This window comes from Zalophus californianus, chromosome 3, assembly GCF_009762305.2.
Source record: "Zalophus californianus isolate mZalCal1 chromosome 3, mZalCal1.pri.v2, whole genome shotgun sequence".
Taxonomy (NCBI): Eukaryota; Metazoa; Chordata; class Mammalia; order Carnivora; family Otariidae; genus Zalophus; species Zalophus californianus.
The window spans coordinates 76,633,877-76,661,246 of NC_045597.1; the positions used below are offsets into that span (position 1 = coordinate 76,633,877).

General features: G+C 39.9%; 1 protein-coding gene across 1 annotated transcript in view; it reads left to right on the forward strand.

Annotated features, from left to right (window-relative positions):
- Window positions 1–27,370, forward strand: part of LOC113919171 (mitochondrial intermediate peptidase) — a 175,415-nt gene that overhangs the window by 75,454 nt on the left and 72,591 nt on the right. Inside the window, exons 15-16 of the mRNA XM_027587945.1 lie at window positions 22,070–22,144; window positions 25,136–25,255. Coding sequence (XP_027443746.1) covers window positions 22,070–22,144; window positions 25,136–25,255 — 195 coding nt within the window. The remainder of the gene's footprint in view (window positions 1–22,069; window positions 22,145–25,135; window positions 25,256–27,370) is intronic.

Consider the following 27,370-nt stretch of genomic DNA (forward strand, 5'->3'; position numbering starts at 1 on the left):
TTTGTTACAGTTGATGAACCTGCACTGACACATAATCATCACCCAAGTCCATAGTTTACATTAGGGTTCACTCTTGGCATTGTACATCCTGTGAGTCTGAACAGATGTATAATGGCAGGTGTCTATCATTATGGCATTATACCCAGTATTTTCACTGCCTTACACATTTTTCTATCTTTTTTTACTCCATGTGTTTCGAGTATATTTTTTTAGAGGCATAAACATACAGAGTTGTTAAATTTTCCCAGTGAACCATTCCTTTCTTCCTCATGTGTTCTCCTCGTAATTTTTATAATGCTTCATCTTAAAGTCTGTTTTTTCTGATAATTTTGCAACCCTAGTTACATCGCTGATCATTAAATAGTCCTATGAGGGACGCCTGGCTGGCTCACTCAGTAGAGTATGCGACACTTGATCTTGGGGTTGTGAGTTTGAGCCCTGTGTTGGGGATAGAGATGACTTAAAGATAAAGTCTTTAAAAAAAGAAAAATATAGGGGTGGATGGCTCAGTCAGGGCAGCATCTGGCTTTGGCTTAGGTCATGATCTCAGGGCCGTGGGATCAAGCCCCACGTCAGGCTCCCCACTCTGAGGGGAGTCTGTTTGTCCTTCTGCCCCTCTGCTTGCTTGTGCTCTCTCTCAAATGAATAAATAAAATCATTTAAAAAAAGAAAAATATAGTCATTTAATTTTTGAGAGAACCTACAGTTTTTGTACAATTTTGTCCATTAGCCACCAATAAAATGCTTGTTGCTCTTTCTCACAAAATATTTATCAAACAATAAATAATAGGAATGAACATTTATTATTTTATATATTTATCTCATTTAATCATATCTAGCAATGAAGTAGGTACATGGTTATCCACACTTTATAGAAACTGACTTAGGTTAAGTAATTTGCCCATAGGTCACAAAATAGTAACATGGGGGTTGGTCTCTTAGTTTCTATTTGTGATCTATTAATAGATCTGTTAGTTTCACGTCAAAGCTTCCATAAAGTTCTGTCAGTTGCTAAAATCAATATTATAACATGTGGGTGTTTTTTCTTTCCAGTTTTTACTATGGTAGGAAATGGTTTATACTTATTTTACAGTATGTCTCAGAAAATCACAGACCTATTTCCATTGTAAGTGTTATTTTTAGAACAGTAGAATTCTAATGCTTTCATTTTAGAACTGTTCTGTGCTGCATCATTATAAGATTTTGTTTGTTCCCTTAGTTTGTGAAAGTCAGCCCAAGGCTAAAATTGCTTAAGATCTATTTCCAAGGAGACAGATAGACTTGTAATAAATCTTCTCTTGTCACTCTCTCTCAGAAGATATGAACAAGGATTGAAGGTAAAAATTATAGTGCAAATGGAACTAGATTAGTCTTGGCAGGTTTAAGTTGTTTTGAAACTTTTCTTATTTTCAGCTTTAATGCTTCTCAATTATGTCTAGACAAGAACATTGAACTGGGAGGCAGAGACGGGTCTGACCCTGGCCCCCCCCCAGCACACACAGTTGACCTCCGATCAGTCACTGAACTTGTCTGGGACTTTTCTGCTCTTTTATATAAAATAAAAATGCAAATTTAGAAGTTAAAAATTAATGCCTCCATACTTACCTCAAAAACTCTAGTCTGTCAAATTTAGTCATGTATGCAAACTGTGAACATATTATTGGAATTTTTTTTATCACACCTTAAAATGTTTAACTGAACTCTGTAAAAGTCAAAATACTTCTGTCTGTTTCTCTGAATCATCAGTGAGTCTGTGATAACATGTAAGCATTTCTAAAGGTTCTTTTTTCTTATATCATCTTCGTTTGTCAGAAAACACCACTACAAGTCATGGAAGTTAAAAGCAATGTTATTTCCTGTGGATTTAGATCTGAGATTTTGTCTCTTTGGGACTAGGCAGCTTTTTCATTATATTGATTATGTGCCATCTGGATTACGGGAAAATAGCAAAACAAACTAGTTGATACATGCTGAATCCAGTTGTTTTCCCATTATAGACACGCACAGGGATTTAGTGCTTGGGGTGGTGTGGGATCAAGCTGCAAAATTGAAGCTGCTGACTTGTAGCCTGGACAGCTTTGATGTTCGGCTTTCTGCCTCTGAAGGCTTTTCTTGTTCTGGATGACCATGTCTCAACTATGTCATTAAATCCAACATGTTCCAAAAGGATATCAATGGTAGGGGTTCTTCACTTCAGAAAGAGTTGAATTTATTACCATAACAAGGATTTGTACCAGAGAATGTCTTAACTTTTAATATTTATGCAGCTTTTACCATAATAAATTTTCTAAACTGCCATAAATAAAGTATTTTATCATAGTGACTTGGCTCTGGAAGAATTTGATGCCAAAACTTTTAATAAGACATTATTTAAATTAGACTGGTGAGATTGTGAAGTGATAGAAAATGTCTGGCAAATGTACGAGGTTACATGCTTACAAGTTGAGCTCATGGGGAAGCATTCAGAGAATTCAAGTAATGCCAAGTTCCCTAAAACATTTGCATTTTTTGATGATATTCTGAAACCTTCTGAAAATGTACTTCTTTAATATAACAGAAAAGCTATTATTATTTTAACGGTTTTGTTCCTGTGTTTGGTCAGCCCATGGCGTAGCTTGTGTCTATCCCAAGAATCCAGTAAACACCTTCCTTCCTCTGGGGAGGTAGTGTCCATAGGCTCTGTACAACTAGCCATGTTTGACTCATACGAAGCTCTCAAGGAAGTTAGTTGTTACTGGGACAATGACGTAACCTATTGTCCAAGCCAAAACACTTTTAGGAAGGAAGAGGGGTGCTATTATTGATGATACTGAACTAATAGTCCTAACCTGGGATTGCCAGGCCCACCTGCATGTGTGGTCCCCCTAGCCATGACAGCCCTTAACAAGACATGTTAGATGCAGGGACTCGAATTTCATCCAGTTAGTTAATCCTTTCCACAAGGTGACTATTACCACATTGAATCTTTATATGAGTTTTTTACAGTAGTATTTTTATCCTCATTTTACAATTGAGAAAACACAATACCAAGAGACTTGCCTGCCATCCCAAAGCAAATGAGTCACCACAGAAAACCCAAGCTGCCTTACCTCAGACACAGTCCTCTGTCTTTCGCGTGGTGCCACCTTCCCACAGTTCTACCTGTAAAATCAGGGTGATTTAAGTTTGCTCACCTTTGTTGTTCAAGCACTTGTGATGCCTATGTTTTTCTAAGCCAGGACCTCTCAAACTTTACCATGCATAAAATCACCTGGGGATCTGGTTAAAATGTAGATTGTGACTCAGTGGGTATGGAACACCCAAGATTTTATATTTCCGAGAATTTTCCAGATGATGCTGAGGCTGCTGGTCTTTACTTGCTTTGGACTTCATATAGTTGGGTAATTATTGTCCTTATTATTCATATTTTAATTATAAGCAGGAAACCAGACTTTACCTTTTTGACAGAAGAAAGGATCAATTTTATGGTCTTTCCTTTTGTCTTTTTAGCCCCAGTTGTGTTCTGGCATTAAAAAAAGAAAAAGAAGAATCGAGTGCTGGGACCAGGCCCTAGCACAGCCGTGTACTTTGGGTGCAAAGAGAAGGATGGGGCTTCCGGTCCCTCGATTGTTTTCAAGGGAACTTGCACACCATGATGGCTGTGGCTCAGAGTCTGGTTGCGGCCCCAGAAACTTAAACTAAAACCACCAGATGCAGCAATAGATGCATAAGATAGGATGAATCAATGAGCTAACTACTAGAAATACGAACTGCTACTCTGCACATAGCAGAACCGCAGTGCGGGGCAGCGGAGCCTCCCAGACTCTCAGACTGAGGCCAGGGCCCTGTAGTTTACCGAGCTCCCAAAGAGGGAGGGGACCCGAGAGGGTTGCCTCATATTAGATTATTCCAATAAATTAGGTCACAGTAGTTAATTATTGGCATATTACGCTCCAGTTGTAGAAACAACAATTCTGCCATTTTCCTATTTACCAGTGGGGGGTAAAAACCACAGTGTCTTTCTATATTTTATAGCTAGGGTGAATCTTTGAAATAGAAATACCACCACTCTAATAATACAGGAGGCATAATTAATTGTTAGAGTAATTGCCTTTCAGATACTTTAAGTAATTGCTGTCTTATAATTTCCTCCATTACTCTATGCATACCTCTTTTGTGGTACTTGGGACATTTTCCCCTGCATTGTTAGTTTCAACATACTTTCTTTTTCCTGTTCATGGTAGCAGGAGTAGGAAGGATTCATTGTTGTATTACCTGGCAGCTTGGTAGGGTCCCTTGCACACAGTGGGATTCTTCGCACAGATGAGCCCAGCAGGTCTCCCTGACAAACCTGACTTGCTTTTATAGCTCCACGGGCAGAGCCTCTGCTCAGGGCACAAAGGGGTGAGCCAGCATCAAACCAAGGCTGGTTCAGACCCAGCAGCCTTCTATAGAGACAAAAAAACAAAAAAACAACAAAAAAACCCCCAAACCCAAGAACACTACAGGTGCTTTTATAAAAGAAACTCAGGCTAGGGCGTAAAGTATCTGACATATAAAATTCATTCAGTAAATATTGTTTTGAAATAAATCTGCATTCATGTTCTCACACCTTGTTCAAAATAGTCTGCCCTTGGTGAGGGATACAGATTGCTTCAGAAAACCATGTCTGAACAGCTCTATACTAAGATCATTTGTAAGGTTGCAGATTGCTAAGCTTTGTTAAGGGTTTAACTAGATGTACTATTGTATTTAACTGAGATGGCCCCTTGAAAACAATATTGATCACTAGGACATACCTGAAAAAGAACAAAATGGAAATTTGCCTCTTTTTGCTGTAGAAAAAGAATTTTGCAGGGGAGAAACATGTGATGTGGGGCTGGGATTATTTGGCATTTTCAGTGTGGACTCAAGTTGTGTGCGGCTGGCCTGTCTTCTGTCTGCGGCTTGGCGGAGAACAGCAGGTGGTTTGGAGCAGAGAAGCCAGAGGAGCTTTGGGACGTGCCATTGCAGTGAGGAGACTAGAGAGAAGTGTCCCTTTGGAACTCGGCCTGTTTGTTTCCTGGTCTTAATTCGTTAGCTCCATCGGCTCGCATGAGTTAGAAAAGACCGTTCTGACAAGGCACTGAACAGGTGGGGCGGAGGAAGCAGCCGGGGCATCCTGGAGACCAGTTTCCAGAAAACCTGGGGAGTCCGCTGGCCTCTGGAGAGGAGAATGCCAAGATGGGATTTAAAGAGCTGAAAAGAAGCTTTCTGAAGAAAGTGGGTAGATTTAGGACCAGAGAGAAATGTAAACATTAGTGAGAATGATACAACTATATTTGAGCATTTTTAAAGAAGTTTTATTTGTAGTAATTTTTCTTGTATTTATAGTTCACATTTAATTTCCTTAGCAAATTATTTCCCAACTAGTGTCCTGTATATTGAATCACTTGATTCTATAGAGATGTATTATGGTGTGGAAGCACGTTTTATGCTCAAATAATTTTGGGAAATAAGTGTACAAATTAATTAAGTTTTCTGTACTGTAGAAGGTAGGACTACTCATAACTTGTAATATGCTAACTTGATCTGGGAGTCTCCAGGGAAGAAGTTAATTTTGGGGAATCTCATGGACAAACCTGACCTGCTTTTATTGCTGTATCTTCTACCACAAGGCAGGGCCTCCCCTCAGGAAACACGGACATGAGAGTCAGCCAGCATCCACTGGAGGCCAAGTAACTTCAGACCCACTTGGGTTCCATAGATATAAAATGAAGAATATAGGAGGAGTCTATCACTTATTTGATTATTTAAGTTACATTGTTAATGACACACTTATAAATCTCTTCAGGAAGTACACAGTACTGCCTGGGGAGCACTTTGAATGAAAAACTTTATTTTTTGTCTGTTTTCTTTTCAGTGGAAAGTTCACTTTATATTTCAAGCAAAATATATGCCACACAGAGATTCGTTGTTTTCTGTCTACAACTTTGGGATTGCATACTTTGGAATTGAGTATATTCTGGATTTTAGAAAAGTAAAATGGTTTATATGTTGTATATTTTGAATTTAAAAAACTAGTGGGTTCTGACAGAGTACTTTGTAGTCAAAGGAATTCATATTTCTGTGTATTTACAAAGTGGGATTAACACTTTGCACACTTCACTTTTGTTCAGGCCACGTTTTGCCATTTGTGAAAAACTTTCAGTCTTCAGACCTTTCTGGATTATGGAATCCCAGATAAAGGATCTAGACCTGTATTCATAGCAGTTTGAATAGGCACCTCATTGAGTTTCTCTCTCTGACTAGAGCTATTTATGACCTAGCTGTGAAGATGAATGAAAGTGTGAGACACATATGTTTATGTGCCTAACTTCCATTCTGACCTCATTTTATTTTCCCGCTTTCATTTCCCTATCTCTAATTTAATCATCTATTAATTATGCCAATTAATAGTGACTGGAATTTTTATTATTACTACTAATCCTTGTATGGGAGGAACTTACAGAGTATTTTTTTTTCAAGATTTATTTATTTGAGAGAGAGAGAGTGAGCAAGCATGCATGGGGTGGGGAGGGGTAGACAGAGAGGGAGAGAAACTCCAGTAGACTCTGCGTTGAGCACAGAGCCCCACGTGGGCCTCAGTCTCATGACCCTGAGATCATGACCTGAGCCGAAATCAAGAATCTGACGCTCAAGCAACTGTGCCACCCAGGCACCCCTGTTAGAGTATTAATAAAACAAATTCTGCAAAGGGTTACTTTCACCATCAAGCGGCAGTATACTTGACTTGCAATATTGAAATAAATGAAATAAATAAATAAATAAATGAAAATAAATTTTAAAAACCTGAAGTTACACAGCTACAACATACAGCACAAACTTCCTTGTGGGAAGCAGGTATCCGAATTGTCATTCTTTTGAGGGCAGGAGATGGTGTTGTCTTTCTTCTTCCCATGGTTCCTAGAATGGCACCTTATACTAAGGATTTATGGAGTGAATGGATGAATAATTGTTGGTGCTTTTAGTATCCATTGAGATAACCTATTTTTGTATTTTACCATTTCATTCCTTTGAAAGCATATGAATGTGAATTACATGCATATCTAGCCCTCATTCACTGTTGACTACTTGTTCTTATTTAAATATGAGGTAAGAAAACTCACAAATGAATTGAAAGTGTATAAAGATTGCATGTGTACCCAGCCTCGTCATGAGCACAGTTTGATCATTTTGGTCAACCGAAGGGAGATGGTGCTTTAAATCTCTGCCACTTGATTCTTTAAGCCTATAGGAGCTGAAATAATGAAAAGTGTCCCCTCTTCCCCCCATTGGTAATTTAAACATAATAATGACAGGGTCTCCTAGAATATAAGTTCCTTGAGAACTGGGATTTTTATCAGTTTTATTCACTGATATATCAACTTTGCCTGTCACATGACGGGCAATGAATAAATGTTTGTTGAGTGAACTGTCTTTTGGCTAAATCCCACTAACTGATACTCATAGATGCCTACTTGACGGTATTAAAATCAACTGTCTTAGCACACCTGCTGGTGCATTGCCAGTTTCTTCATGATAATCTTTTTTTTTATTTTTAAAAGATTTTTATTTATTTGAGAGAGAGAATGAGAGATAGAAAGCACGAGAGGGAAGAGGGTCAGAGGGAGAAGCAGACTCCCCACCGAGCAGGAAGCCCGATGGACTCGATCCCGGGACTCCAGGATCATGACCTGAGCCGAAGGCAATCGCTTAACCAACTGAGCCACCCAGGCGCCCTTCATGATAATCCTTAATGATGTCTGATTCCTGACTTAATGGAGAGTAGTTCACCCTCTACAAAGCTTTTCTGCCTTTCTTTTTCCTTTGGAAGCTAAAAGCCTAAGTGGTCTTACTGATGAAAGTCTGAAACCGTTGGGCACGGGGAAAGCTGGAAAGAGCACTGCTCCCAAGTTAATGACAGGAAAAAGATAAAATCCTAACTTTTCTTGAGCTGCTAAGAACATTGAGGTCATAGGCCCATGAAATCGTCTGAATCCAAGGAGGTGCAGACTGGCTCACCTGTGGCAAAGCATGTTGGAAGGCCTGGCTCCTGTACAGAAGGGTTAAGAAAAACCAGAGAACATTTTAACAAATTGTCGGAGGCCAAGTGTGGGCTGCCCTATCAGTCTGGCAGAGCTGCAGGCCCTGACGCAGGGGGAGTTTACACTCACTTGTAGGCTCTTATCCATCAGCCTTCACGGGTATGCATGAGAAATCAAGGGCGCAGGGTGGGAGCCCTCCTCCGTGTTTCAGGCCTATAGGAGGTGATTGGGTGCTGCACAGGAACAGCACAAAACCCTGCCTCCTTGCTCAGAGGTAAAGAAATCTATAGAGTCAGATTCAGGGACTTTAACTAATAACTAGAATAAATTCAAAGTAACTATCAGATGGGAATTTAAATAAGTCTGTTAAAGGAAAAGGTGGACAACATACATGAGCAGATGAAGCAGAAGATGGAAACTATGAGAAACACTCAAATGGAAATGCAGGAAGAAAAGCCATGATATTATATAAGAAGAATTCCTTTGAGGGGCTCATCAGTACACTTGACACAGCTGAGGAAAGAATGTGAGCTCAGTGAATTTGAAGGCAGGTCAGTAGAAATTACCCAAACTGAATACAAAGGGGGAGAAAAAAGTAGGGACAGGGACAAAACAGAGCGTGAGTGTCCAAGAACTTTGGGGCAAATGGAGTTCCACAAAAAAGAAGAGAGAGGTAGTAAGGCAGAAGAACTGTTTGAAGGCATAATGGCTGAGAATTTGCCAAAAATCATGAAAATCCAGCCAGAGATCCAAGATGCCTAGAGAACCCTAAGCAGGATAAATAAGAAAAAGAACACACCTAGATAAATCCTAGTCAAAGATAAAGAGAAAACCTTGAAGGCAGCCGGGGGTGGGGGTGGGGGGTAAGACACAGGATCAGATAGAAATCACAGCAGACTTGTCAGAAACTATGAAAGTTTGAAATATCAAGATCTGTAGCATGAGGTACATTTGATTAAAATGTCATCAGAAAGGAAACGTTTTCTGATAAGTACCAGTGTTTTCCAAATAAGAGCTGGACCCTGCAGATGAAAAACTGACTCACTATTGATAACCAATTCTACTTAAAGTGAGAGAAAAATCTTTTCAGAATGTGAGTAATGACCAAGTTTTGTGGCAGGTGTTGAAATATGGAAGAGAGACTAATAACGTTAGTTGATTTCATTGTTCTAAAAACCTTAAAATAATCACTATAATGGAGAAAGGATCCTCTTCTAAAGCTCGATAATTTGAGAAGGCACATGTATTTCATTACGTGTATTTGGCTATTATGCAAATGAAGAGAAATATAAATAGAAAACTATGAAAGTACATTTCCTTATTAAGAACTTGATTGCTAGGTGCTACATAGAACTGTTGAGCTATAATTTCTGTCTCCTAAGAATTTATAAATCTAAAACGGACCATATTTACAGAATATATAGATAAAAGAGTAAAATGTAAATAAAGTTTGTCAGCATCAATGATTATTGTGTTACACAGGGCAATGTAATAGTAAATTATACTAGTTACCATTTACTCAGCATCTACTCTGTTAAACCTGACATAGTATGTTTTAAAAATACATTCTGGGGCGCCTGGGTGGCTCAGTTGGTTAAGCGACTGCCTTCGGCTCAGGTCATGATCCTGGAGTCCCGGGATCGAGTCCCACATTGGGCTCCTTGCTCAGCAGGGAGTCTGCTTCTCCCTCTGACCCTCTTCCCTCTCGTGCTCTCTATCTCTCATTCTCTCTCTCAAATAAATAAAATCTTAAAAAAAATCATTTAAAAATACATTCTGTTCAATTCTCGTCTAATTCCGCAAAATGATAATACATTTTGTCAATGAGGAAAGTATGCCTTGGAGAAGTTCAGTACATTGCCCAACATTTTCCTACCACACTGTTAAGTGGCACAGTTAGGATTCAGACTTGGAGGAAAAAAAAAGAAAAAAGGATTCAGACTTACTTGGTTTAGTCTGGCTCCAAAACCTGTTCTCCTTCCTTTACACTCCAGTGAAGCATAATTATGGAAGTGCAGAGTCAGAACGGTCTTGGTTTAAGGCAGACCATGCTCTCAGTTCTCCTTTAAAGGGTCTAAGAAGAAGGTTCCTGGAAGGAATACTATTTCTGGATTTATGGGATGATATGAAGTAGCCATTTCAGCAGGCAGAAGTTCAGGATCCTGGAAACAACCTGAAAGGCCCAAGACAGCTGTCCAGCTGTGCCTTTCTGACACCATCATTCTTCACCCTAGTCAATTTGAATTTTATTCTTGATTTACAACATTCTTAGTCTGCTAGTAGGATTTCTTTTAATCTTGAATGAATATGGCCGTGTCCAGATCCCAAGGAGAACTGGGAATTACATGCCACTGTCAGGAGGTTTAGTGATAAGTGGAAGTATTTTCTACCGTGGAAATTATAAAGATTGAAAGAGAGTCTGATAAAAGATGCAGTTGATGATATGGTGAAAGAGTTATTACTTCTGATGCCGTGAACTTTGATGAATTTTCAATTTAATGTAATGAAAAATAATTACAATATTGTTTGAGGTTCAGGTGTTTTAAATACATTTTCACTTATATATAGTTGCTCATTACCTGTCACCTTGGATGTATTCATATTCTATTTCTTCAGTATATCAACAAATGTGAGAGTCCTCACATTAGGAGACAATAATGTGAAACAGCTGTGCTACTTGATAGATATAACCACTTGCGGAATGACAGCAAAAATTGAATTTTTTTCAACATTGGTTGTCATAACTCTGGTTGGTAAAGTGATATTTACAGAAGAAAATCTTAACCAGGAAACAATTTCCTAATTTGAAATTTAAGATTTAACTTCTAAATATTTCTATTAAAAAAAATTCTCATATAACTTGAAGATCAATTTGTATGGTATTTAAGTTTTCACCTTATTTTTTGTTCTTTTAAATAAAAGGATGTACTTTTCAAGAGAATGATATAAATATATACAGGCATACTTCATTTTACTATGCTTTGCTTTATTACGCTTTGCAGATATTATATTTTTTACAATTGAAATTTTGTGGCAACTTTGCATCAAGCAAGTATGTCGGTGCCATATTTCCAACAGCGTTTGTTCACTTTATGTTTCCGTGCCACATTTTGGTAATTCTTGCAATATTTCAAACTTTCGTTATTACTGCATTTGTTACAGTGAACTGTGGTCAGTGATTATGACTCACTGAAAGCTTAGACGATGGTTAGCATTTTTTAGCAATGAAGTATTTTTAAGTTAAGGTATATGCATTGTTTATTTAGACATAATGCTATTGCACACTGAATCGACTACAGTATAGTGTAAATATAATTTTATATGCACTGGGAGATAAAGCAATTCATTTGACTCCATTGTGATAATCGCTTTGTTGCAGTGGTCTACAAACCAAATCTGCAGTATCTCCAAGGTGTGCTTGTAACTCTGCTCCAACAGCTGAAATGAATTTATTATTTTCACCCTGTTATTTTTTTTAATTTAATTTAATTTTATTACATTATGTTAGTCACTGTACGATACATCATTAGTTTTTGATGTAGTGATCCTTGATTCATTGTTTTCGTATAACACCCAGTGCTCCATGCAGTGCGTGCCCTCCTTAATACCCATCACCGGGCTAACCCATCCCCCCACCCCCCTCCCCTCTAGAACCCTCAGTTTGTTTCTCGGAGTCCATAGTCTCTCATGGTTCATCTCCTCCTCTGATTTCCTCCCCTTCATTTTCCCTTCCTTCTCTTAATGTCCTCCATGCTATTCCTATGTTCCACAAATAAGTGAAACCATGTGATAATTGACTTTCTCTACTTGACTTATTTCACTTAGCATAATCTCCTCCAGTCCCATCCATGTTGATGTAAAAGTTGGTTATTCATCCTAAATGAATAAAATGAGTCTAAAATGAGTCTCTGGCAGACAGAATATCAATGGGTCTTGTTTTTTTATCCAATCTGATAGCCTGTGTCTTTTTTTTTTTTTAAAGATTTTTATTTATTTATTCATGAGAGACAGAGAGAGAGAGAGAGAGGCAGAGGGAGAAGCAGGCTCCCAAAGAGCAGGGAGCCCAATGCGGGACTTGATCCCAGGACTCTGGGATCATGACCTGAGCCGAAGGCAGACGCTTAACCATCTGAGCCACCCAGGCACCCTAGCCTGTGTCTTTTGATTGGGGCATTTAGCCCATTTACATTCAGGGTAACTATTGAAAGATAGGAATTTAGTGCCATTGTATTGCCTGTAAGGTGACTGTTACTGTATATTGTCTGTGTTCCTTTCTGGTCTATGTTGCTTTTAGGCTCTCTCTTTGCTTAGAGGACCCCTTTCAATATTTCTTGTAGGGTTCGTTTTGTGTTTGCAGATTCCTTTAGTTTTTGTTTGTCCTGGAAGCCTTTTATCTCTCCTATTTTCAATGACAGCCGAGACTGATACAGTATTCTTGGCTGCATATTTTTCTCATTTAGTGTTCTGAATATATCATGCCAGTCCTTTCTGGCCTGCCAGGTCTCTGTGGATAGGTCTGTTTCCACTCTAATGTGTCTACCATTGTAGGTCACAGATCTCTTGTCCCGAGCTACTTTCAGGATTTTCTTTTTGTCTCTGGGACTCGTAAGTTTTACTATTAGATGTCGGGGTGTTGAGCTATTTTTATTGATTTTGAGAGGGGTTCTCTGTGCCTCCTGGATTTTGATGCCTGTTTCCTTCCCCAAATTAGGGAAGTTCTCTGTTATAATTTGCTCCAATATGCCTTCTGCCCCTCTCTCTCTTTCTTCTTCTTCTGGGATCCCAATTATTCTAATGTTGTTTCGTCTTATGGTATGGCTTATCTGTTGAATTCTGCCCTCGTGATCCCGTAGTTGTTTATCTCTCTTTTTCTCAGCTTCTTTATTTTCCATCATTTGGTCTTCTATATCGCTAATTCTGTCTTCTGCCTCATTTATCCTAACAGTTAGAGCCCCCATTTTTGATTGCACCTCATTAATAGCCTTTTTGATTTCGACTTCTTAGATTTTAGTTCTTTTATTTCTCCAGAAAGGGTTTCTCTAATATCTTCCATGCTTTTTTTCAAGTCCAGCTAGTATCTTTAAAATCATCATTCTGAACTGTAGTTCCGACATTGTACTAATGTCCGTATTGAGTAGGTCCCTGGCAGTCAGTACTGCCTCTTGTTCTTTTTGTTGAGGTGATTTTTTCCGTCTTGTCATTCTGTCCAGAGGAGAATAGATGAATGAGAGAACAAAATGCTACCAGGATACCAACGTCCCCAGAAAATATACTCTAATCAAATCAGAAAAGACCTGAAACCAGGGGAAAAGAAAGGGAAAGAAAGAAAAAAGAAAAAGAGAAAAACAGAATGTGATCAAATATGATCAGGGTGGTGTATAGATCAGTGCCACACACTAGATTTTGGGTGTATTTTGGTTTGTTAGATGAAAGTGCCTCCCAAAATTTTAAAGAAAGAAAAACTTATATATGTATAAAAATAAGGGTTAATACACTGAAGGGATGGAATATGACTGTAAAGATGAAAATTATAAAGGATTTTATAAAAGGAATTGATAAGATAAGAAGTTGTTTGAAAAAAGAAAGAAGAAGATTTAAAAAAAAAAAGAAAAAAAAACGGGAGAGAATGTGATCAGGCAGGAGACTAGAACAAAGCCAGACACTAGAGATTTAGGGTATATTTTGATCTGTTAGAAAAAACTGTATCTCAAAATTTTAAAGAGAGAATAACTTATCTATCTATCTATCTATCTATCTATCTATCTATCTATCTATCTATCTATACCAAAAATAAGGGTAACTACTATGAAGGGATAGAATATGACTCTAAAAATGAAAAATAAAAATGTCTTTTAAAAAAGGGATTGATAAGATGTTGGTTGAAAAAGGGAAAAAGAAAGACTCAAAAAAGAAAAAAAAGTTAAAAAAATTAACTTTGAAAGACTAAAGAATCATGGTAAAAAAGCCATGAATTCTATGTGCAGTATTCCCCTAGCACTGGAGTTCTGCCGTTCTCATTGATTGGTAAACTTGGTCTTGGCTGGCTGTTCTTGCTGATCTTCTGGGGAGGGGCCTGTTGCCGTGGTTCTGAAATGTCTTTGCCAGAGGCGGCATTGCCCCACTCTTGCCGGTCCGAGCTAAGTAATCTGCTCCGGTTTGCTCTTGGGAGTTTTTGTTCCCTGCAAGCTTTAGGTACAGCCTTGGAGGACGAGAGTGAAAATGGCGGCCTCCCAATCTCTGCCCTGGAGGAGCCGAGAACTCGGGGCCCCACTCCTCAGTGCACCCCCAGAGAAAAGCAGTCAGTCACTCCCGTCTCCCTGGTCTCCAGGCGCCCTCCATGCTGACCGGGCCTGTGACTGAGTGTTTCTATCTCTGGTACAGGACCCCGTGTGAAATCTCCAAACCCAGCAGATCCCTGCGGTGCGCTCCCGCGCCGCCCCTCCCGGGGGAGGAAGGGGAGTCTTCCCGGATCTGCCGCTTGTTGGGTCCCTGCTGGAGGAGCAGTGGCCTGACTGTACCACGGATCACGGTTTATGGCAACCCCGAGCTGAGAGCCCGTGCCTCGGCTCCATCTCTGCAGCCGGCTTCCCCACTCTGGTACTTGGGAGCTCTGCTGCACTCAGGGACCCCCGGTCTTTCTGTGACCCCGAGGGTCCTGAGACCACACTGTCCCATGAGGGTTCCACCCCCAGCTTAGCCACTGGAGCGACGTCCCTCAGCAGAGCCGACTTCTAAAAGTTCCGATTTTGTGCTCCGCTGCTCTATCACTTGCTGGTACCGGCTGACGGAGGCCCTCTGCCCCACCGTCTATCCTCCCGAATATCGCCTCGGATTCACTTCTCTGCACATCCTGCCTTCCAGAAAGTGGTCGCTTTTCTGTTCAGAGTTGCTGCTATTCTTTTCTTCGATCTCATGTTGAGTTCGTAGGAGTTCAGGATGGTTTGATCCCTATCCAGCTGAATTCCTGGGTCCAGACAAAATCCAGGTCTCCTATTCCTCCACGCCATCTTGCTCCACCCCGTGTTGATAACAATTTCTAATAATCATTTCTATTTCCTTGGTGTTAGTCATAATCTCTTCCCTTTCATTCATAATTTTATTAATTTGGGTCCTTTCTCTTTTCTTTTGGATAAGTCTGGCCAGTGGTTTATCGATCTTACTAATTCTTTCAAGAAACCAGCTTCTGGTTTCGTTGATCTTATCTAGTGCGTTTCTGGTTTCTAATTCATTGATCTCTGCTCTAATCTTAATTATTTCTCTTCTAATGCATGGCTTAAGCATTGTTTGTTGCTTTTTCTCTAGTTCTTTAAGTTGTAAAGTTGGTGAATTTGGGATTTTTCTGTTTTTTTTTGTTTTTTTTTTTAGTGAGGCTTGGGTGGCTATGTATTTCCCCCTTAGGACCGCCTTTGTAGTATCCCATAGGTTTTGGACTGATGTGTTTTCATTCTCATTGGTTTCCATGAATTGTTTTAAATTCTTCTTTGATTTCCTGGTTGACCCAAACATTCTTGAGCAGAGTGGTCTTTAGCTTCCAAGTATTTGAATTTCTTCCAAATTTTTCTTGTGATTGAGTTCCAGTTTTAAAGCATTATGGTCTGAGAATATACAGGGAATAATCTTAGTCTTTTGGAATCAGTTGAGACCTTATTTGTGACCCAGTATGTGGTCTATTCTGGAGAAAGTTCTGTGGGTGCTCCAGAAGAATGAGTATTCTGTTGTTTTAGGGTGGAATGTTCTTTTTATATCTATGAGGTCCATCTGGTTCAGTGTGTCATTCAAAGCTCTTGTTTCTTTGTTGATTTTCTGCTTAGATGATCTGTCCATTGCTGAGAGTGGAGTATTGAGGTCTCCTACAATTAACGTATTATTATCAATATGACTCTTTATTTTGGTTAACAGTTGGCTCATGTAGATGGCTGCTCCCATGTGGGGGGCATAGATATTTACAATTGTTAGATCTTCTCGTTGGATAGACCCTTGAAGAATGATATGGTGTCCTTCTGTGTCTCTAGCTACAGTCTTTAGCTTAAAATCTAATTTGTCTGATATAAGAATTGCTACCCCATCTTTCTTTTGAGGTCCGTTGGCATGGAAGATGGATCCCCATCCCTTCACTTTCAGTCTGGATGTATCTTTAGGTTCAAAATTAGTCTCTTGTAGACAGCATATGGATGGGTCCTTTTTATCCAATCTGCAAACCTGTGCCATTTTATGGGAGCATTCAGGCTGTTCACATTGAGAGTGATTATTGAAAGATATGAACTTATTTTCATCATATTGCCTGTGAAGTCCTTGCTTTTATAGATTGTCTCTGTAAATTTCTGTTCTGTATCACTCTTGGGGTCTTTCTCCTTTTATAGAACCCCCTTAATATTTCTTGCAGGGCTGACTTAGTGGTCACATATTCTTTTAGTTTCTGCTTGTCTTGGAAGCTCTGCATCTCTTCATCCATTCTAAATGACAGCCTTGCCGGATAAAGTGTTCTTGGCCACATGTTCTTCTCATTTAGTACCCTGAATATGTCTTGCCAGGCCTTTCTGGCTTGCCAGGTCTCTGTGGATAGGTCTGACGTTATTCTGATATTCCTCCCTCTGTATGTAAGGAATCTTTTCCCCCTAACTGCCCTTAAGATGATTTCCTTGGTTCTAAGATTTGCGAGTTTTACTGTTAATATGCTGGGGCATTGGCCTGTTTTCCTTAATCTTGGGAGGAGTCCTCTCTGCCTCTAGGATGTGAATGTTTCATTCCCCAGATTAGGGAAGTTCTCAGCTACAATTTGCTGAAATATATCCTCTAGTCATTTCTCTCTCTCTCTACCCCCTCAGGGATACCAATAATTCTGGCATTGGAATGTTTCATGGTGTCACTTATTTCTCTGATTCTGTTTTCATGCATTTTGAGCTGTTTCTCCCTGGCTGCCTCTTTTTCCTTCTTTTCTATTAATTGGTCTTCTAGATCACTAATTCATTCTTCTGCCTCACTTACCCTAGTTGTTAGATTACCTAAATTAAATTGGATCTCATTAATAGTATTTTTAAGTTCTGCCAGTTCAACTTTCATTTCTGCCCTTAGAGACTCTATATTGCCATTATTCGATTTCTCCGTTCTAGCTATCGTCTTCATGACTGCTACCCTGAATTCCATTTCTGACGTTTTGGTTATATCTGTATCCATTTGTAAATCTGTGGTAGAAGTCACAGTCTCTTAGTCTTTCCTATTTTGGTGGTTCCTCCTCCTAGTCATTCTCTTGAGGGGTGGTTGAGGGAGTGTACAGGGTCCAAATTATTGACAACAACCCAAGCAAGATGCACCTGTTTTAAAAGGACCTTAGGGTTGTCAGCCTCTTGTTCTCCCAGCCTGTCTTCTGGGGGAGGGACCTGCCACACTGTTACTCAGGCAACCCTGTTTGGGCAGAGTTGCCCTGCCCACTGTGGCAGGGGGGATTGGGCTCAGTGAAAACCAGTTTTGGGGGCCTTTTGTTCTCTGGCGGCTTTCTCTGGTGGCTTTCCGCTTCTCTTCTGAGAGTGAGAGCAGAAGAGACTGTTTCCAACCCTCTGCCTCATAACAGAGAGATCACAGTCTGTTCTTCAGTGAGTTCTCCAGGCCACACTATCTCCATTTTTGTCTGTGCTGCTAAAAACTATAGTGTCTTGGGTTGTGCACTCCTCAGCAGCACTCCCAGTCCTTGTCTCCAGGATGGGGCACATCTCTGCCTGTTTTGCTTCTAATACGGCCAGCCCCCCCAGTTCGCACACATGGCCCTGCCGCTCCAGGTTTCATTCCAGGGGGCTGCCCTAATGTCCTTTCCCCACTGCTATCGGTCTGTAAGTCTGTGCCCAGTCCCCAGTGTGGGAGGATTTCACACAACGTTGGTGCAGGATCCCGAAGGCTCCCTCCCCCTTCTGTTTATCTTCTGATATCTGCCCACAGAATCAGGGCTCCCTGCTTCATACCTCAAAACCAACTGCCTGCGCTATTCTGTTTGTAGAGATCCAGATATATCTTCTTACATCTCAGGCTGATTTCATGGGTGTTCAGAGTGGTCTGGTAGATATCCAACTCAATTCTGGGGACTGGTTGGAATAGGGTCCCCTACTCCTCCACCATCTTTTCCTCCCCTGACATGCATTTATTAATTTCAATTGACTAAGAGCCAAACTAGATTTTTTTTTGTTTTTGTTTTTTAAGTTTTTATTCAAATTCCAGTTCATTAACATATGGTGTAATATTAGTTTCAGGTGTACAATATAGTGATTCAGCACTTCCATACAACATCTGGTGCTCATCACAACTACACTCCTTAATCTCCCAAACTAGATTTTTTAAAAAAATCTCTTTACCGGGATGCCTGGGTGGCTCAGTCAGGTAAGTGTCTGCGTTCAGCTCAGGGGAGTCCTGCACCGAGCTCCCTGCTCAGCAGGGAGCCTGCTTCTCCCTCTGCCTCTCTCCTTCCTTGTGCTCTTTCTTTCTCTCTCTCTGACATATAAATAAATCTTTAAAAAAATTATTAAAAAAGGGGGTGCCTGGGTGGCTCAGTTGGTTAAGCGACTGCCTTCGGCTCAGGTCATGATCCTGGAGTCCCGGGATCGAGTCCCACATCAGGCTTCCTGCTCAGCAGGGAATCTGCTTCTCCCTCTGACCCTCTTCCCTCTCGTGCTTTCTATCTCTCATTCTCTCTCTCTCTCAAGTAAATAAATAAAATCTTTAAAAAAATTATTAAAAAAAAGATTCAACCTGTGCTCTTGATCCTTTCCCCTCCCAACTTCTCTTAAAAAAAAAATCTCTTTACCTATTTACACCTCACATGATATAAATATATTATTTAATTTGTATTTTGATAGACTAATGACTCTTTCCTTTGAACTAGTCTACTAGGAGTGTACTCACCTTCTATATGTTTCTGTATATTTTTGGTAAACGTTCCTTGAATTTACTACAGTATGTATAGTAGGCCTTGAATATGTAATTTTTGATGGGTTTTTTTTGTACTTATCCTTTTATTTTGAAATAATTACAGATTCATGGGAAGTGGCAAAAAATAACACAGAGGTCCCATGTCACCTTCACCAGCAATGGTACTCATTTCTCCCAGCAGTAACATTTTCTGTAACTATAGGATGTGTTTCCTTTTATTACATAATCATTGATGAAGTGTTCTTAGCTGTCCCTGTTCTTGCATGATCTCTTTCTTTACATCTTTTGTTTTATTGGAAACCCGACAAGGAAAGAATTAAATTTGTCCCTTTAACGTTTGCCATTTCTGTGTGGGTTTGAATCTCTGAGGTATCAGCCTTGCAGTTAGTAGGGGTTATGTTGGGTTTAGCTCTTAGATCCATTACTTGGCATTTCCGTATCATTGTCTACAGAGCAGAAGTAGTAAACCTTTCAAAGATGCCTGACCACTGCTGCGGGCCCTGGGGCTGCTTGTTTCCCTGCTAAGCCGGGGCACCTTCCTACCCTTTCCATCACCCACTGCTGACTTGATGTTCTTCCTCATTCACCTTCTGTTCCCCCATCTGCCTGATCCTCAGTTCTGCCCATACCCCATGCCAGACTGGGATCCCAGGGTTCTCCCAGGGCTGATGATTCTGCACTTCTCAGTGGATCACGCTCCACAACTTTCTCTAACCTTCTTAAGCCTGGGAGTCCAGCTCCTCCCACAGCTTCCTGTCTGACTGCCCATCCATGGGAGCCCAACACCTGAGCCTCCTCTCGCCGGTGGTCTGTGCCGCTTCTCCTCCTGCCTGTTCAGGAACCTTGCGCTCTCGTCTCATTGTCTCTTCTCCTGTCTACATCTCCAGTCTGTGTCCCTGTAGGGTTCATTGCCATCAGCATTTCTTAAGCTTGCTTGTGCATTTTCCAGCCTCAAACAGGACTTCTCCCTCTCCCTCTTTGCCTCTGCAGTACTGCCCTTACACTCCGCACCTTTCTGGCACGCTCCTGGAAACAGTGCTGTGTTCTGGGTCTCACCTCCCACTCGGCTCCAGCCCTCTCCCATGGCACCCCTGCCCCTGACACTCTGGCAGCTGCTTGTGTTACTGGCGTGCGTCACTGGTACACTATAGCCTGTTGGTTTTTTTCCTAACCCACTTCGGTCTTCCTCCTCTCCAGGTCTACACTGCAGCCAAAAGAATCTTTTAAAAACACAGATCTAAACTTGTGACTTCTTTGCTTAAAACTCCCCAGTGGCTTACCACGATGCAGAGTCTGAGAGTGGAGACCAGTGTCCCTGCTTGGTTCCTACCTGCCTCTCCAGCCTGCTGGAGCCCTGCTTTCCTGCCCGTGGCTCCCTCACCACCTACCAAGGACCCTCTTCTGCCCTTCACACACGGGGTTTCTTCTGCCTGGGATGTTTCTTTCTCCCTGCAGCCCATCCCTTTCTCCTTAATGCCTGTTCATTGTGCAAATTTCACATCTACGTTAGTTCCTCAGTTAAGCCTTTCTAGGTCATGGCTCTCCTACCGACCTGCACTGTATTTCTGTCTTAGTATTCATGATAGTTGTTAACTCTTGTTAAAATTGTGCTTGTATGAGTAATGTCAGCCTATGGAGCTCATGGGGCCAGGATCCTGTCTGTTTGCCATTTTCTGTCCCTGAGACCTAATACAGTGCTCGTCCACAGTACTTTTCATTGTTGGAAAAATGAGAAAATGCCATCCTTCCACATACTTTTTTTTTTTAAATGAAAACAAAACTATTAAATCTTCGTGAGGCATGAAAAATCCAAGTATAGCACAAGTCCTATCAGCTGAAGATATAATGTAAAGTGAGGTTTAAGGAAATTGAACGTTCTGTTAGAGGCTTTTGGCATATATGACTTAATTAAATCTTGACTTTTTAAAATTCTGTCTGAGGAAATTTTTGTTTTATACAAGATGGCTGCCCCTGGTGTGAGAAAGCCCCAGACCTTTCACCTGCGTCAGACTCTATACTATGCAACCTCCTTCAGTCCATGTCTTAACTCCTTAACATTTCCTTTGTTGCCTGGTATGCCTTTCTTATAGCCGAACGGGAAGAAGAGAGAACAGGCTTTGTCGTCTGAGCCTTCATCACGTGCTGCTGTAGTCTTTCACGGAAGCCCTTCTTAAATGATCATTCTAGTGTTCTTCATTCCTTCTGGAAATACTTATGGAGTGTCTGCTGTAATCTGGGCACTCTGAGGGGATACGTGTAAATATGGCTGTGCCCAGGCCCCCTTCCGGCAGACAGCTCACAGTGGTCATTCATGGGTGGTTAATTTACACAAAGGTAGTGCTAGGAACCTGCCCCAGGTGTCTTTTATAATGGATTTCTCTGTAGAGGGGCTTTTAGCTTCATTTAGATTATACGTAGAGTTGTATAAAATGGTGGCTGTATTCAGTAAACAATATTAATGATATTAACGTAGAGTAAGTTGACTGAAGGACTTCCTTGACTACATTATTAGTGTATTTCTAAGCGAATATGTGATGTTATGTGATTAGGCCTAATTAGTTTCAGGGAGGAAGCCTTAAATCAGATAGGGTCATTATACTGAGTTTCCAAGCTCTGCAGTTCTTTCAGGTTGGAAAATAAAAGAATGTGCAATTCATTATCGTGGTTATTTGTTAGGATATCAGTTCAGCTTTAATACTGGCTGACACCATGGATTATCATCTGTTTCTCTACACTTGACTCCTTTATTCCTATCATCCGTTATTAGATGCACTTAACATTCAGCAGAGCACTTGAACAGGCTTTCACTGGTAACAAAGGAACAGAAAAAGCAATCACTTTTACTAAGGTTTTAAACAGATTTTTAAAGATCAACGCCACTATCTTAGTTCCCTGTAGTGTTGTATTTTTCATGTACAAACCCTAATTTAACAGTCACCATGACTAAATTCAGTTATTAATTTTTTCGTTTGTTGTCGTTTTTTAACTTTCCTACCCCATGTCGTTTTTTAACTTTCCTACCCTTTCCTACCCCATTCCTACCCCATAAGCACACAGTGCAGCAACTCATTAAATAACTTAATCACATATATGTTCTTTTGTTTTTCAAGTCGCTGCCCAAAAATATGGTGTCTCGGCTTTGTGAATCGAAAAAGGTGTGTGCTGCAGCTGATATGCAACTTCAGGTATGTATGTGCCTTTGTTCTGAAGTTTTTCATAGTAATTATTCAAAATAAATATATAACTTTAAATTCTTGCCAGTGCTGCACATTTATTATAATAATCATGCTTCTAAGACATCTTTCATCTGAGTTCAAAGAACTTGACCCAAACTGACTTGTTCAGTCCTCATACTATCCTTGTGAAGTGGATGTTAAATAAGGTTATTTCCCATTTTCAGTCGGGAAAATCAAAGCTTGGGAAAGGCACATGACTTCTTCTAAATCATACATTTCAGCAACTGTGTTATATTTTATGTCACTTTGTATCTTTTTAAAATTTTGTAGTTTTGACGTGAAGTTTAAACAGTAACAACTGTTAGTTTTAGATAATATTCAAAGCCAGTTTTCTAGGTTTCCAGATACAGACTAGAAAAATCTTATGAACCATCTGGATGTCAGGTCTACATGATATACCAGATGTTTCAGTTACATGTAATTACTGAGATTGTTTATGGAATTCTTACTCTTCATCAGGTCTTGAGAATTCTATAAACACAGCCTAAACACTGGCTTTCATCTCAGGCAATATTCATTTCATAATGATCCAGCTACCTATTTAAAAGTGTGGGCACCATTTAATTGCTCTATGGTTTTGTAAAATTCAGCCCTTATGAACTCTGTTTATGTTGTACCTCAAAATATATATTTGAAGAAAATGTACACTATAGAGAAAACTGTGGATTTATATTTGATTTATATTAATGACTGTGCATATCAATATAATTTTAAAAAGACCTCTGAATTATTTGAAAAAATTAGCATTACTCAGCAAAAGTCTTTTGATTTGCCCGTACCTATAGTGGAAGTCCTACTTTTTTTTTTTTTAAGATTTTATTTATTTATTTGACAGAGAGCGAGTTAGCGAGAGCAAGAACATAAGCAGGGGGAGTGGGAGAGGGAGAAACAGACTCCCTGCCGAGCAGGGAGCCCAATGTGGGGCTCGATCCCAGCACCCTGGGATCATGACCTGAGCCGAAGGCAGACACTTAATGGCTGAGCCACCCAGGCGCTCCAGAAGTCCTACCTTTTAAAAGCCTGGGTTGTGGCTTTCTTTTTAAATATTTGTTCCAAAGATTTTCTTTTAAAATGGAAAACCGACCTTTCCTTCCTTCCACCCTCCAGAAGAATAACCCCCTGAGAGACAGAGGGGAAGAGAGAGGAGAGGGAGGTGAATTCTTGCCAGAAGAGCTCCCCATGCCAGCTTTCCTATCCCACAATAGTCCCCTTGTACAGTGCCCACAAATAAGGAGGGAAAGGAAAGGAATTGTTCCAGGTTTCTAAGGGGGTATACACAGTGTTCTTAAAATTGCAAATTTTTTTTCTCTTGTGCATTGTTTTAAAAATAGGCTCCTGTTATTCTGTGGCTCTAAGGCTGTTGGTCCCAGGTGAGCGTGACTCCCTGGGTGGGCATATAGGCTCATCACTTTAGAATTGTTTGGTTTATCAGCAAATAAGCATAAAACACATGCACATTTCATTCATTTCGCTCTGTTTTTATCTTTAAAAAAAGTCATTCCATGTTTATGCTTTTCATTTGTGGAAGGCATAACTATAGGAATGAAACTTTTGAATTCTGACTTGTTTATAGATTGGCAAACAAAAAAACAGAAAACAAAACACCTTAGTGGAAGTTAGAATTTAAGTTTGTTCCTAATAACTTATTCTCTTAGAATATAGACAAGATGCAGATGAGTAATTTTGGCTCCTCTGATTATACATTGTTATTCATTATAGAATTTAGAATTGAAAGAGCTGTATTTAGCTATATGTTTAGATTACCAGTTAGAGTAAGGCAATATTTATATTTAGGAAATGTCTGTATTTTTCTAGGGAAGGTTTAAACTTGACTTATAATTTAGAACCATAATTCTATATCTAGATGAAGCCAAAAGCTAGAGGTCATTTAAATTTTTTCTTTTATCCAAACTAATCCTCAGTTCTTTTAAGTCAACAGCTGCACATTCTCTACAAATTCCATTTTCAAATCAGAAAGATACATATCAGAAACATAATTGCATGTCAGAATTTTTCTTTTAAAATAAAACAGGTTTTCTACTTCCTTGCTTCAGGTGAACTCCAAATAATGCTAATACTCAAGCCAAATGTTCCAGTGAAAAAGCCCTTTATCTTTACTTCAGATTTGCTCTGTAAAATTTAGTTTTCAGAACTTTGTAAGCAGCAGATTTCATGTTCAAACTAACGCTTTATTCTCCTGTCATGTTTCAATGGCTTGTATCCTCTCCTCAGAGGTGAGTGATCCTCTCTCCCGGTCACCTCCATAAGGCAGAGCTGCCCGTGCATGGCAGCTGCTTCCCTGGTATCTCCTGACACCGGGGGTAGGGGCTGGCTTGGCCCTGGCCCTGGCCCCAGACTGGGCAACAGCTGCACCAGAATTCTTTGTAACATCTGTACTTGCCAGACGACAGATTGCTATTCCTTTTCTTCACCTTGCTCCATCAATTTCATGTTCTGTCCCTTCTCCTCACAAAACTGGGATTCGGACCATTGCATTGCTCCCATTTAAGATACAGCAGGATTCTAGGAAGAAACCAGATGGGATTTACTAGATCTAGAGGGTCACAAGTTGTAATAACTAACAATTATTTCCAACTATATATTTTACATATATCTATAGATATCTATGGGCCAAATTCCAGTTTTGTGGTCACAAATTTAATTTACTCCATTGTACATAAAGAGTGCCTTATAGATAAGGTTCAAAAATTTTTTAATATCCTTCATCATGAAAAGGTTGAGAGCTTTCCTTTTCATCATCAGCGTGGTCTTCAATGTGGTACAAAATATGTCTCAAGCCATATACACTTAAATTTGAGGATGTTTTCAGCTGGTATGTGTAATTATTATTCTGGTACACTTATATAACACCTTTGGCCCACTACGTCTTAGATGGAAGGATGGACTGCCAAAACTAAGTGGACATTTTCATCTGTCTAGGTCTTTTATGCCACTCTGGATCAGATCTACCATGGGAAGCACCCCCTGCGGACATCAACTACAGACATTCTCAGGGAAACACAGGAGAAATTTTATGGCTTGCCATACGTTCCAAATACTGTGAGTCTTGCATTTTGATCCTGTTGTGTGCCATTGAATGATCCAGCTAGTGTCTCCGTCAGAGTGAGTAGGTCATGGTCACCTTCCTCTTTGCAGAATTCAAAACCCCTACACATAGGTCAAAGTTTCCTACGGGCAAATGCTAGAAATTGCCTGGCCCATTTAGTATCTCCAACCATCCATTCACATGTCCTTATTTTCTTCCTGTTAGCAGTGTGTTTCTGGATTCCTGGGAAGGTGGGGGTGAAAAAGGTCACTGGAGTTAGTCTGTATTCTTTTTTGTTATTTGCCTGTAGTGAGAAAGATGGTCAGCGATATAAGATGAATGTGATTATCAGCCCCTAACCGTTTCCATTGCAAGGGAAATTGACATTTATTGAGTACCTTATTTGTATCAGGGATATATAATATGTATTATATTATATATAAGTTTTGCATAATCTGTTTCATTTAGTATGGCCAGTCAGCATGGAAAGCAGGAGTATTATTACCACTTACTGAGTGATAGGCACCAGATTCCATCTAGCTGCTTTGCAAGAGAACCTCTAATTTCACTCTCCAACAAGTTAGATAATATCCCCATATTTGGGGCTCATATTGAGGCTCATATGCATTACATGTCTTCTCTAAGACCATTTAGGTTATGTTGGGGTTCATGAAATCATGCCATTCATTGCTCCAAGGCTCCTGTAAGGAAGCTGGGTGTGGCGGAGCAAGTGTTGGCTGGTGCAGTTAGCAATGCGACCGACACTTAATGTTACTTGGGACTCTTCAGTTGCAGCTGGTAGAAACCCAACTCCTATTGCTTAAACTGAAAAGGGAATTTATTGAGTCTCATAACTGAAAGGTGCAAGGATATATCAGGTAAGTTGGATCTAGTTAGTTCTTACACAATATCGTTCAAAACGTTTTTCTTTCTTTCCATTTCTCGGGTCTGTCTTTTTGGGGATTCGTTTTGTTCTCAGGCAGGCAGCCCTGACGAAGTGGTGTCTTGGCTGCTGGTAGGGCCTAGTTTGTATTCTTCCGGCTTAGCCAGTTTGATAGAGAACGAATTTGAAAGTGCTTTGTTAACTATAAAACACCGAATAAATGCTGTTACGGTATTGGGTACCCAGATACGCGCTAAGAGGCTCATCAGTAAGTGCTGATTGTCCAGTGGTTCTTCAGGTCCTGATACTCAGATGTACATGGGAACAGTTCAAATTGACCAGACAAGTAAAGTAACAGTGTATTTTATCTTCATAATACTTCTTATCAATAGCTTTGGTTATCTTAGAAGCTTGATCACCTGCTTCAGATAGATAATGCTAGTCATACTACATACCTATTTTTGACCCTCTGTGTAATTTATTGTTCTAATGCCATGTATTATTGAACTCTGGATTATATTAGTGAAAATTTGTGCTAATGAGAATAAGCTAACTATTCTTCAGTGGAATAAATCATAATAACAATTACCTAGGTTTAATAGCTTTTTCCAGTTTACAGAACACTGCCTGATTCATGTGCTGTTGTGCTTGTGTGTTTTTGTGCTCAGTTTATAGTCTTCTTTGCTTAGTTTTAAAATGGGATGTTACTTAAACTCTGTGTAGTCATAACATGCCCAGAAAGTGGTAAAGTCATAGGAAGGCCAAAATTAGGAGGAGCTGAGAAGCTTTCCTACGTGGCAGAACTTGAGCTTGGCCGAGCTGCTTGCCCCCCCCCCCCCCACCTTTCTTTTTCTTAGGTTATATAGTGATGTAGCTCTACCTCTCCTTAGACTAGAACTCAAACTTCCCTACCATCCAGGATTCTTTTGTGCAATAAGTAAATATACAAAGATGAGATAATAGTGGGAACCAAATTCATAATCAACTATCAGTAAATTATTTTTAATTTAAAAAGAAGGATGATGTTAGTAAGCCCACTATCCTGGTCCTACTTCTTTTTGATAAAATATAAAGATTTCTTTCTTCACTGGGATTGTTTCCCTTATTTATTGTCAGTAGCCATAGCCCTTTGAGTACATTGTTTTGAGTGGTCTTTAGAAGAAGCATAGCTACATTTAGAGAAGAAAGGATTCTTTTAAGGCTTGTCTTTTTTTTTTTTTTTTAAGAAAAAGGGCTTGTTTAGGTT